Raw genomic sequence first — 13,884 nt, 5'->3', positions numbered from 1 at the left:
GAGTCGTCCAAACACATCGATCTCTTGAACACCACGTCTTCTATCTCACAGACTATGTTTAAAAATATACTTCAATCACAAATTTTTGGTTATTAACAGAAGAATGTTTAATTTCAGGGGTCGTCTTACAGTGGATGAGTGCCTGGAGCACCCCTGGTTGAAAGACGAGGCGGACATCCCCCGGGCCATCGTCGGTGTGGGGCTCGAGACACAAGACCTCACCGATGATGACAACAGCTCGCAACAAACGGACACACGCAACGGAATAAACGGACTTAATGGACACACGGCCGTTAACGGAGTTAACGGAGTTAATGGAATTAATGGGGTTAACGGAATCAGTTCGGTCAAAAGTGTCAACGGAGCCTGTACAGTCAAAGGAGTAGACGCGGCCGCAGAAAACGGTATTAATGGACACGGGCCCGTCAACGGTGTTGTTAAGGAAGTGAGTTCCGTAAACGGAATCGGCCCGCACGGCGCTCCCGACTCTGATGTCGGTCACCTTAACGGCGTCAATGGCGTCAACAGACCTCACACGAACGGAGTTAATGGACACAACAATGGCGCTGACTGTAACGGAAGCAACGGGACACATGAAGCGAGAGGTGATCACGAGACCTTCACACTACGGTTTTAACTGAACAATGTGATATGAGCAACGAGTGTAACAAGTGCTATTTATTTTCAGAATGCGAGCCGATCCTCAGCGGGCGCGAGGACGAGCGAGACAAACCACACAAACACTCTCACCCCCCGCCCTTCCCTGACGCCCCCTCCACACCCAAGGTACACCATGATCACGGCATATTATTTTGTTCAATATCTGCCTACATTAATGTATCTCTCCTAATTTCTGTGTCTCTCTGTATTATATTTGTTAGAGATAACGTTTTGAGTGATGGAATGGACCTTACCAACAGTTTTACTGATGGCAGAGAAGTTTACATTCGTTTTAACGTAGAGAGGATTTTATCCTCCATACCTTTGTATTTATGGAATTAGGTCCCAAAATAGCGATATCTAATTTACTTGTCTCGTTTAACGAGTAAGGTACAAAATAACTACTGAGCACCTACATTTTGAAATGCATACACTTATTCCCAAAAAATATAACAGCTTCCAAATGCAATTCAGTTATTTAACAACCAACAACCTGGCTGAAGACAATAATGTATGAAAACCCATTGCAGGTGTCTCGTAAGTCTCACCCTCACCCTCCGTCGGTGCTGGCGCTGTGCAAGAAGTTCCAGCCGGACTACGAGAAGCCGGCCAAGTTAGCGCACGCTCCGGCAGCCGCGGAGTGCGCGTGCGCCTGCCCCGCCCCCGGCCTGAGACTCCGCCCCCCGCGCTCCGCGCCCGACCGCGCCGTGCTCTGCTAGCGAGCGCTGTGCTGCCTGTGGCGCACGCCGCGCTGACGCCGCACAGCACACAGCACAGCACAGAGACTACAGTGTTTATGAGTGACGCGACAGCAACGCGCTCATGTAAATAGAATGGTGTACATTCAGTTGTATATTTTTATAGTAGGGGCCCGATCACGCGAACTGAGGACGCGTTCGCTTAAACAACGAACTGTTCGAGTCTAAGATTTGTTGATTTATTAATAGTTAGTTAGTATAATGGGACGTGGCGTAGCCGCCCGAGCAGTCGTGGCGGGTTCGCGTGTCGGTCGCGCTCCTACACCCAAGGTACAAAACGCATAATGAGCCGTCGACAGACGAGCGCGCGTGTTCTGAGCTTACTTAAGAGTCGGGAGTGTAAATAGTCCTCCGCGGAGACTGCGGCCGCCACGCCGGTCATCGCTGCGCCAGCCTCGGTCTCCCGCTTAGATAATAGTCTTGTTGAATGTCGAACATCCGACGTACGTTTAGGCTAAGTGTTTAGATGATTTTACGAGAGAGCTGTTCGGCCGCGGCCGTCGCTCGCCCCACTGGGACCAAAATTGATATAGTCGCAAAGGATTCCATATTGGATAGCCGTTGTCGAGGTTGATGGTACGATATTTTATCACTGAGAGTGACGCCGCCTTGTTGATAGAGCTATTGTTACAGAGGTCGGGAGGAGCTCCCGTCTTGCGACTTATTATTGACTAGTTTAAAGGAACTATAGTGCCTTCGCACAGATGAGTCGACTCCCTCTATCCGCTTAATCGAGTTTTCTTTTCATTTTAATTGTGTATTTTTTTTCGTTCCATTACTACGAAGGAGTATTTCATTTTTAACATTTTTTTTCAACTAAACTCGAAGATTTTTATTACCTTGTGAGAGTTGTTGTGATCCATAACTCATTTGTAAAAATAAATTATTGTGATACAGTTCGTTTTTCATTTTATTTATCCAAACCCTCGTCGTGACGCCGTACCTGCCTGTGAGTATGTGATGAGTGCAGTCTAATCAATGAAACGCAATATTTTATAAAAATGAATCGATTTATTTCTACAAGTCTTGTATTCGCTAACTGCTGACATCGCGCGCTAGCTGCGGTCGACACGTTGGCACAATAGACAGTGACATAAGGCCGTGAACACACGAAAATCAAACGTAAAAAATATTATTCCTTTTATAATCAAAAAAAATTCGTTAATCTAACATATCTGTATACAGACGTGTTGCCAGTCGTTTTATTTTAATTCTGACTTATTAAATGTCATCCAAAAGGCCGCCGTCTCACGAGCGACGCGTCACAACCAAACAACTTACAAAATTATAAAACGGGCAGTTTCATTACAAGTCTGTGGTTCCTACAAATACTCTCGTATAATATTATTTACATGTCACTTAATTAAATATTGTATACCTTACAACTACACCCTCCCGTCGCTAGGAGTTTAGATTTTAATTATTTTATAGGCGGATACACACTCGACGAGCGGACGATCTTGAGATGTCAAATCATACGCACTTATAAGGGTTTGAACATAAACAAACATGCAATGAGACAGAATGGACTTATTACGTTTATATAAAATAAAAATATTTTTCATAGTTTGGTACCGAAAAGAAAAATATGTGCAATAGAGATAAGATCCGAATGAACCGGGGACAGACGTTATGATGTAATGTGTGAGAATAGTTCATACATTATTAAAGAAACGTCCAGAGGATTGGCGCGGCGGAGACACAAATAACTTACTAAAAGATTTTTAAACACTTCATAAAAGTAACTATTGGCATGACTTCCCGAGCCAGCCATTCCTCACATAGCATGCTCGTTTTTTTTTTGACAAAAATAAATTACTATCTAGCTATAATACTTAAATGAACAAATTCACTCCCATACATTAAGCGTATTATCCTCATTTTATCACGTAGCATAATATTCAAGATGGCAGTGTATTGCGAACAGAGGTCTTATACAGGGTGAGAAAAATAATTTACTTATAACTTCTATCACGAATGAGTACGAATTAAAATATTGAAAGTGCGGGGACGATGTGTAATTGTTGATAGCCGATTTTGTTTTATTTATATTGTTGGCTGCAATCGCTTCAGTATTTCTAGTCTCGAAGTCTCAGAACCCGTTGACGAGCGTGGTCTCTCTGAAGGCTTTGAGCTGATCGTTATACTCCGTGTAGAGTCGCTGCCAGCGGAGCTGCCTCACCAGCAGCGAAAGCATCTCTTCCAGGAGATCGTGCTTCTTGAATCCCTGGAAACATCATCATCGAATTCCTATCACTAGTTACAAGAATTGAAATTTAGTTCCTGTTTATTAGAAACTATCTGTAAACAGTTCAGATATAACAAAGGTTCTCGACCTGACCCGTCTAAAAGTAGCAGTAATTTAATAACATCGGCGATTCAGTAGCGAACTAAAAAATTATTGTTTAGTTTTACTTCACTGTTAATATTCACTCATTGTCTTCTCCAATCTCTGTATCTATGTATTAATGAAAAATCCTTGCTTCAAGTTTGTTGGCGAACCCAAACACAGCGCACTTGTATTCCACTACCCACGTTTATTGTCTTACCAGAACAGTACTCTGCCACTTCTTGGGCGTCGACGTACAGTGGCTGGGGCCGAGCATTTCGTCCAGTATCTGTCGGATCTGTTCCTCAGTACCTGGGAATGCGACATCCGACTTAGTGACCACGTTATGCATATCTGAGTGTGACAGTCACGTATAAGGTTACCGTGTTGCAGGAGATGCTCGAACAGCGCCGTGAGCCAGTGTCTGTAGTCGGGCGCGAGTCGCAGGTGGAGGCAGGCCGCCAGCTGAGCCTCCAGCCACGAGCGAGACGCTCCCAACGATGACTGGGCGTTACTGAAATACACACGAGCTCATAGTATTAATACAGGGAGAGGGCACAGAGTACTGACGGTGTCGATTAAGTCGAAAAACGTAGCGTGAGTCACTGAGATACCTCGGTTCCCTCAGTGTGCCACGACACGTCTACCCCACATACTTTCAATATCCTTACAGAACATGGAGGTCAAGGAGTATGAAGGTCAATCTACGAGTACATAGTAAGGGCAATTCGATGATTATTCTCAGGGTTTGCAAATCGTCCGTTCTCTGATAGGGTACCGCCTATGGAACTTCCAAGATTTATGCGATATACCAGACATTATAGAGGCGCTACATGCTACCGGGATACTGTCCAGGCTATCTTCATTAACGCCAATACTACACGGAGATATTACTATCCGCTTTTTAGTAGTACAGACCTCTGTTACGTGGGAACCGCAGCCAGGTGAAAAAGGTGGTATAGGATGGCCGTGGTCAAAACGTGACTTGGACGAAAGGAAAAGCGAGCAGTATTATTTCTTCTTTGTCGGATTGACTAAAGTGACATAAGATTTAGTCAGAGAAGATAGCAGACGTCATCCCGGACACGCATACACCACGGCGAGCTGGTGGAGATTATAGTCAAAAGTATAACGTGAGTACATCAAGTACGCCGCTTCTGTGGCCACAGAACCTGCGGCTCCGGCCGAAAAATCACGGAGTACTTATAAGCGAACAAAAATTATAGAAAGTATATAAAGGCGGGGCTACACGATGTAGGGAGGTGAACCTGAGGACTCACACGAGCGTTCTAATGGTTCTTTGATGCGGAGGGTGCTGCGTGTGGTGAGGGACGCGGGGCGCGCGCAGACACACCCCGCCGCCCGCGCGACGGACGGGGTCACACACGTCCGACCAGATCACCCTGGAATAACACGAGATATATATATATATATATATATGTGTGTGCCAATACTATTATATTATTATTTCAACTTAATTTAGTGATATTTAAAACAAAAAAAATATTAATGTATGTATAAAGTGATGCAAGTGAAGGTATTAGATGAGACATGTCAATATTGAAGTGAAGTGCGTCTCACCAGGCGCAGAGCTTCATGCAGTATATGTAACTCTTGCCGTTGCTGAGGGTCAGCACGGGGTTGTCGTCCAGCAACGAACAGTTCGTGACGGTCACTGGAACATACGACACACACTATACAGCAATATACCTAGGAACATTCACAGAGGACGCTTACTGGGAAAAATAATCACTCTCAGTAAAAACTAACACGTGTGTAATAAACCCAGTTAAACTGTTGAATACGACATGTTAAGTCAGGCGGGTCCGGTCATGATGTGCGCGTACCGTCATCCGACGAGAGGAGGTTCCTGAAGCACAGCGGGCGCACGCGGCACGACGCCGTCGCCAGGTCCCACACGACCAGCTGCGCGGACATGGTCACCACCGACAGCATGTCGCCCGCCAGCGACAAGCGGCGCGCCTGCGACGACAGCGCTGCACACACAGGCACGGACACCCACTTATATATCGAAGGCACACAGAGGCGCGACTAGTGCGTGGGGGAAGTGACGAGTTGAGAACTATTTAGAGTCCACCGCGATCCTTACGGACTATGGACCAGGTTACGCACGATATATGTCACTAACATTTATATTCTATAAAAAATAAAGGTATGGACTCGTATGGATGTTAGGTGTGTGTGTGTGTGTGTGTGTGTCTCCTCACCGATAGGCGGCAACGCGCGTGTTGCGTGCGTGCGGGATAGACGCCACGCGTGCAGCGAGCCATCGGCGCACGACACGCACGCCCAGCGAGCGTCACACGCGATGCAGGTCACGGGAGAACCTGGCCGGGGTCACCACACGGTTATTACGGATAGAGGACAGACGAACGGGAGCGGAGTTAACAAACAGACCGGCATGACGTGCACACCGGCGACCGGGGATACTGAACGTGCTCTATTAGTACAACTAACATCTCGTAACATAACATTATCTTTCCAAGTGCTGCCTCACCCAAGTATGTGTCCCAAATAGGATCGTTGGAGGCCGAGTTGTTGGGTATGAGCTCCAGCCGAGACAACGTGCCGAAGTACGTGCTGCAAGCTCTGTTCAAAACCTGTAAGCATGTACGTTACTAAGCACAATAACCTTACTGTATGAACACACAATAGTTATGGACAGTGTTTGTAACAGTAATAGGTATAAAGATTACATTTTATATACATATATCAGATGACGCCATCTGTGATATCGGCATGATTGTTATATAGTCACCTGTAACCGAAGGCCCCCCGCGGCTCTCACCACGGGCCCGGCGGCTCCGAGGGCGGGCGGCGGCGGACCTACCGGAGGGCGGTCCCCGGGGGACGGACACCAGCGCTTGTCCGGAACCGACTCCAGCCGGGGACCCGGCAGGGGCGACGACGTGCGCTTGCGCAGACGGTTGTCTACACCGCTGAGGAAATAAAATTACGATTATTTATGTATAAGAGTTGAAAATAATTAACCGACAATGTGGCCAGGTAACGATCGGCTCCCGAGGAACAGCAAGTATACAACGAGCTCCGAGACTCGAGGGCATACGTTCATCATTTAAACCACACGCTCCCGTCGTTTCGGTCAGGGTGCAGCAGCCGCGGTCACGGGCGGACGAGATCCTACAATTTACCAACATGGAGGGACCGCACAGGCCAGCGTTACGTCACGTCATTTCATACGTAACTTACAATTCATATGAATAACGACATACAATGACAGGAGGACATTAAAAATATAACGTTCGAAGCCATTGGTACAGAAGAAGTTCCTTCATGTCTCTGTATTTACCAATATTACAAACGCCAAAACTACTAAACGGATTTTAAGGACACTTTATTTGGCGAAATAACATATAGGATAGGTTTGTTTGTATTCCATATATACAGGACGGAACCGCGGGACGTAAGAAACTGTTATATATTGTACGTAGTCCCGTCAGCTGGTCAATAGATGGTGCTACCGGTTGGCAACCATATACATTTTTTACGCACAGATAATTATTCCTCTTGCAGCCCCATTGTGGTGAACCCCAGCAATACATCAGTGTATATGTCACAGGCATAGCGTTTAAATAGCTATCACACATACTGACTAGTCATAAGTTAACGACTTTGTTTTAAGGTCAGGTCCGGTTAGTTAATCTTCAGCTACTCGCTTCATTACATTAACCAAGTCTTTGAAGATATTGTCACTTTTTCACTGTCACTTGTCACTCACTGTTAATTGTCACTTTATCTAAATTGAGTGGACATTATGAATAATGGCCGGATACTATATATATAGTATAGTATCCGGCTTGTTTGTCCGGAACGTGTATGTTCAGCACGCTGCCCAGGCGTCGTACTCACGGGTCGGTCTTGGGCGTCGTGGCGTGGTTGCTCACGTTGGGGTGTATGACGATGTCGTCCCGTCTCTCCACTCGGATCCGCGACTTGTTCTGCGAGGAAGTGCTGAAACAGTTCTCAGTGGCCGGCTGAGAGCCCAGGGACTCGCTGCGGATCACAAAATATGTTATAAGCGTATTGACAAAAATAGTTCACGAAACCTACTCCCTCCTGCATACCGGTTGACGTCGCAAAATGTATTCGAATATCACGACTTAAAGTCTTTAAGTCAAAAAAAGTTCGAACAGACCAAGAATGTAAGTAATTTTCATATAATATTTGTGACAAAACATTCGTCTTTCTATTTTACGGACGAAAATTATTCAAACTATTCAATGAATTTTAATAGCAACACTAAAATATATCCGTCTCTTTCACTCTTGAAGTTAAAAAAGGCGAAATATTAAACGAAGAAGACGAGCAATGTAGAGTGCGGACAGAAGAAAAATAAATATATGTATAGCGGAACAACCCGAGCGGCGCGCTGCGGTAAGTGTCGCTGTTATTAAAATATTCGAATATTGGTTTTAAAAAATTCTGAATCCGTACATTACTACTAAACTTAAAAGTGAAATAATTATTTTTTACTATCGCACCATGTGAAGCGACTGACCACAAGTTATCTAGAGAGTAACTTATACATGACAGGACTAAAATTACATTAAGACATGTTCCGCAGAGCTTGGCGTTACATGCTCGGATAGCTTTAAAATGTCGAGTTTATAGGAACATTAACTGAAGAGATCATCGGCACTTCATGAGCCGGAGCGGATTGCCATTCATAAATTTTGTTTGGGAGGCTCGTGTAACGTGGGCTCGACAAGGTGCTAAGCAACGCATCCGCTCGTACTTGGTGTCGGCTGGTGTGAGCGGGATGAAGACGGGAGTGATGCGCCGCTTGCCGTCCGAGGTCCGCGTCTCTATCTGACGGTCCATGGGCGGCGTCGACACCGGCCCGGCCTGGGGATGACATTATGACAATATATACATATATACTTCCTCTCGCCATGTACTAAGATATTGTTATATATATAATTATTATGACCTGGAACTTGTAAGTCTTGGGCGTGGTTTCGTCTTTGGGCGGTTCCTTCTTCGTCTCCTGTTTCTCTCTGGCCAGTATTATCTCTGGACACTCGACCAACAGGTTTGAGGACAGGTCGCCGCCCGAATCGTTCATTAATCGTTTGCCGTAAATTTTCTCGTAAAATGAATTCTATAAAAAAAAATTAGAGTATTATAAATTTATAATAATATTATTTGCTTATTTTTTTGTTTTTTTTGTAACGAACCTTCTCGTCGACCGTGAGCGGTGTTCCGATCTCCTTGTTTGTGAACATTATGCAAGCAACGGTCCCGTCTGAGCTGCACGCCAGTAGATTGAGACCTGGAAGAAAAAATCACAATAAAAAAAAAAACAAATAACTGGCACAAATAAATTAAAAGAAAAATCTTCCCCCAATAATTACACTTTATGAATTTTTCTCAGTAGGAACTTTTATGTGTTGTATTGTGTTTTGATTTTTATACATTATATGTTAATGAAATTACAAAAAGGACATCCTTATTTTTAGTTATAGAGAAAGTTAAGAATCGCTGGCGGCACATGACACAAACGAGACTAGCTCACACACACCGCCTCGTGTGGTAGTGATTAGGGTTACTCCAAACTATAAGTTAAGATTGATTTAGAGATGTATTCCAGTACTTATCATTACTTTATGTACTATCTATTACTTTATTTTGTACATGAGCACACACACACATATATATATATATGTGTGCGTGTGTGTATTTTAGTAGAAAACTAGCCTTTGAGTGTCATGAAGCTTCTTGTTCCATGTGATAAGTCATCAGCTGCTGTATAGACTCAGACCAATCGTCCCCACTACCCTGTCCGTCGTGTAAACCGGCGACAGAACTCCATTCAAGGGGATGGTCGATGTGAAGCTACACGTCCTAAGAACTACAACGTATGTCTTTCTTCCCATCCTTCTGTTGAGTCCTTACGCTTGTAGTTGGAGGCTTCTTAGATTTTATTAAACGGCATCAACATTCCCAGGAAGCCCTAATCCCCTCCACAGTCCCCAGCAGCTGCATGACATATTTCGTTAATTGGCCCAAAAACTTCATCACAGAGCACTTCCTCGCTAAATCCTGTCACTACCTCTGAATGCTCTCCTTCATCTCGGGACGAACTAAGACTACCTTTTGTCAACCGTCCTTATGTTGGAAGAGCTTTGTACATATTTTTTTTATTTAATCATGTTCTGGTACACGGTCACGGCTGGAATAATTCCTCACTGTCTTCGTGTAGGTCTCAATGCTGGCCACTTTCGCTTTGATATCCTTGTAGACGTTAAATTTGCTCTGAATGAATTTTAAATACTCTTTGACCAGACTTATAAGTCTATACTATCCTGTCTAATATTCTTGTAACTACCAGTCCTCACTTGACTCTTAGACACCTTTTCCTTTATATACTATGGTATTTGTAGTTTTATACAATGTCTACGTGTGTGTGTATGTGTGTATGTGAGTGTGTGTACCGTCGGAGCTCCAGGAGAGGTCGAGGACGCCGTTCCCGAACAGCTCGTGTATGACCACCAGCGGCCTCTTGAGGGAGGTCAGCCAAATGGACAGCGCCCGGTCGCGGGAGCCCACGGCGGCGCAACAACACTTCTTCCCCTCCTTCACGAAGATGTTACTGTTGAAGCGCTGACCCGGGACAACAACAGACATACATTATAAAGTATTTAGCACACATGAACAGTCAATAAGTGGCAGAAGAAAATTTACACACAAATAATACTACAATACATATCGTTTAACGCGCAGAGTTGATTTCGCTAGTTATTTATTGTATACTAATGTGGAAGTCGCGGCGGCCTGGAGGTTACAGGCCCGCCTCTCACACGAGAGGGCGCGGGTTCGAAACCTGGGAAGCACCAATGTGATCTTTTCCGAGTCATATGTATTTTCTAAGAATATTTAGACACCGCTGACGGACGGTGAAGGAAAACATCGTGAGGAAACCTGGACTTTAAATTTCAAATTATAAGATTGAAATCGCCAACGCGTCTTGAGCAAGCGTGGTGATTAATGCTATAACCTTCTCCGTGTGAGAAGAGGCCTTCGCTCAGCAGTGGACTCCGATAGGCTGATGATGATGATGATGATGTGTAACAACACCACAGACAGTCATATCAAATCTCGCTGAACATTTACAATGAGTATAAGTAATAATTTATATCATACTGTCACTCACAACACAAGTGACCGCCTTCCGATGTCCAACAAAGTCTTTGTCACAGAGCCAGCCCTGTCTCTCCACGACCCCAGCTGTGGGTCCTCCACCGTTCATAGCATGGGCCGATAACACATACTGGCCATCGGGAGACCACGATAGACGGAGCACGTGGGTTGTTCCTGGAAACGGGAGACATAGGGTGAGATACTAATATTGGCAAGAGATAATATTTACTTAATTAATAATATTTATATTATATTAAATGTACTAAGTAGGTCTCGGCTAGCACAGTAGCACCCCATACATGATAGGCAGACTGAATCAGTTAAGATATCTATGTATTGGTTCAATAGGTAAAGACCTCATCATGTTGAATGAGGACCTCATACAGTCCAGGCTTATATGAAAGGTTTATCTTAAATATTTTGATTTAATATAAGTACTGTCAGTGAGGCCTTAAAGTATGTGTTTTTTATACTAATAAATATAAGTTGACCTCAGAATTAGTTTTCTAGTTTTCGATTTATTAATTTAATTTATGCTGTTGGTTACCAATTCTTACCACGAATAAAGAGCCTCATATATGATTTTAAAAAAATAAGTATATTTATATATATTTATAAATATGTATCATGTATCCTAAGGTATGAATTGATATACCATATATATGAGACAAAGAAAATCACCTCCACATTCTTCAAAGGGATCTGTGATTGTCTTTTCCGTTGCCCAGTCAGCTGTTTTCCATATTCTTAATGACTTGTCATCCGACTGTGATGCTAAATATTTACCCACCTGAAATTATCATAGTAAAAAAAAACACAAAATATTAAAAAGTATATATTATTTATATAAGACAATATATATTGTTTTCTTATAAATCTTTTCTGTTATATAAAAAATTCTTAGGGTACAAAACTTACCGGATCCCAAGCGACACCTTTCACAAGGCCTGTATGTCCATTGAGCACAGAAACCATTTCCGGAAACTTCTCCGCGTTCCAAATTATTATGGAATTGTCAACACTACAACTTGCCAGCCATTTATCCGACGGTGACCACGCCAGATCCAGGATATCACCTGGAATATATTACGAAATGGAATTATAATATTACGTATTTCAATACACTATTAAAATTGTGAGGTAAATATTAAAGTTTTGTACCAGAAAGAGACTTATAGTCTATTATTTATGTATGGTGACATCATTTATGAGTGTTTTATTTGTAGATTTATATATACATATGTATATATATCATTATGAGATAACAATTTGCTTGTATAAGAAGTTATATTTCTGAATAAAAAGATTAAAGGGAAAAATACATGACCCTTAAATGAGCCGCTTTTAACTAACTTTTGACTGTGACAATTACCAAAAGTATGGTATACATAACATTACCTGCATGACCCCTTAAAGTCGATATACACCTCCACATCTCAGTCTTACGTTTACCGGCCGCACAGGTGGCCACACTTAGCGCCCACACCATCACCAGCCGATCATCACCACCAGATGCCAGATAGCGACCATCATTACTCCATCGCACACAATTTACACAAGCTATAAAATAAATTTCGTTAAATGTTTTATATTTTTTTAAGCTTCCTATCATTGAAACAGAAAGGTTTTCCAAATATGTTACTAAATAACTTATCTTTTTACCAAATTTTCTATATTCACATAATAAAAAATATATTTTCTAACCTAAATGGTTGTCCATTTGGCAGAGCATTTTCGGAATATTTGGGTCCACTTCAACCTCTTCATATAAAACAGAGTTCAAGTTCCAAACAACGACTCTACCGGAGTCACCGCCTTGTCCTCCAGTAGCAAACCGTTTCCCAGTTGGATGAATATCCACCGAGAATATTGGTTTGTCTGCAAAAAGACGATTCTTTAATGTTAGAGTCATTATAAAAAAAACCATAATTATCACTGTACTTTCACTTTACTTACCTTCATGATTCACCCAGCTGGGTTTTAAAAGCTTCATTTATGAGAAATTAAATAAAGATTATGTGAAAACAACAGCGAACTGTTTATTTTTACTTTATTTATGTTAATTCGCAAATGACAATGACGTTAAATATTTGCATTAGCGACCGGCTAATGACTGGTGAACGGGTTTCAAAACGCAATGTTTAAAAAATATAATGTTATGTTAAATGCTTGTAGGTTTAAAAAATAAGGAGCCTTGAAATAAATAATTGAAATATATCGACCATTTGATCTTAGATATTATAAAAACATATTGTTTATTTATTTAGTGCGACCTTTAGATATAAATGAATTAAGATTATGTGATATCAGAACGTCAACTCGTGTAAGACGAGAAATATACTACAAGATTAAAGTAACAACATAATTCTAGCCAATAGAAAAAATGGCAATGGACGCCATTAAGACCATAGGTTTTTTATGGTTCTGCCTTAAAACTGCGAATACATTTATAATTAGTTATCTAGAATCAAGCACATATTAAATAATAATTGTATTTTCTGACCCACCTCATTTATTTAAATTTAATTATAATACAAAACGGAGAGTACATAAGAAATATTTGCAAAGTCAGTGTTTGATTTGAAGTCTTAAAAGATATTAAATTCTATTAAATAATAATCAAATTGTGGATCTCTTCGACTTTATAACAGATTAATCTATTTATTAACACTTCTAAACTATATGTAACCATCATCAATGTATTCAAGTTTCAAATAATTGAAATCGATAGAGAGATATCTCCAGTTTTTATTATCTAAATTATATATATTTTTAATCTTTTATGCAAGAATTTTATTAGATCTTTAAGTTCTTTTAGAAGCTTAATCTTATTTAAATTGTAACAAACTTTCTTTTAAACACTGGGCAGTATGATCTCTAATCTTAACCATTCTAAACCAACAACATGAAAAAATTGGAACGTCAACGATTTGACAACTCATAACATCGACTAAT

At 41.9% G+C, this 13,884-nt stretch overlaps 2 protein-coding genes across 2 annotated transcripts in view; one reads left to right on the top strand and one right to left on the bottom strand.

The window, feature by feature from the left end:
* LOC116767532 (serine/threonine-protein kinase 17A) overlaps positions 1-2,314 on the top strand; it is a 99,480-nt gene extending 97,166 nt beyond the window's left edge. Inside the window, exons 5-7 of the mRNA XM_032657896.2 lie at positions 118-605; positions 689-786; positions 1,191-2,314. Of these exons, the coding sequence (XP_032513787.2) occupies positions 118-605; positions 689-786; positions 1,191-1,379 (775 nt within the window). The 3' untranslated portion in view covers positions 1,380-2,314. The remainder of the gene's footprint in view (positions 1-117; positions 606-688; positions 787-1,190) is intronic.
* A 95-nt stretch (positions 2,315-2,409) lies between these two features.
* LOC116767267 (protein HIRA homolog) lies at positions 2,410-13,808 on the bottom strand. Its single transcript, XM_061527172.1, has 20 exons — positions 12,886-13,808; positions 12,634-12,807; positions 12,328-12,489; positions 11,848-12,005; positions 11,611-11,719; positions 10,943-11,103; positions 10,224-10,392; positions 8,967-9,061; positions 8,720-8,890; positions 8,525-8,634; positions 7,639-7,782; positions 6,527-6,707; positions 6,266-6,368; positions 5,976-6,095; positions 5,595-5,744; positions 5,329-5,422; positions 5,028-5,150; positions 4,131-4,261; positions 3,968-4,059; positions 2,410-3,645 (listed from the first exon to the last, which is right to left on the bottom strand). The coding sequence occupies exons 1-20, from the start codon at positions 12,920-12,922 to the stop codon at positions 3,511-3,513; spliced, it is 2,619 nt and encodes an 872-aa protein (XP_061383156.1). The 5' UTR covers positions 12,923-13,808; the 3' UTR covers positions 2,410-3,510.
* Between the last annotated feature and the right edge of the window lie 76 nt (positions 13,809-13,884).

Source organism: Danaus plexippus (genome assembly GCF_018135715.1).
Source record: "Danaus plexippus chromosome 9 unlocalized genomic scaffold, MEX_DaPlex mxdp_24, whole genome shotgun sequence".
Classification (NCBI taxonomy): Eukaryota; Metazoa; Arthropoda; class Insecta; order Lepidoptera; family Nymphalidae; genus Danaus; species Danaus plexippus.
Note: the sequence above shows the minus strand (reverse complement) of the source record. Positions and strands in the feature narration are given on the sequence as shown.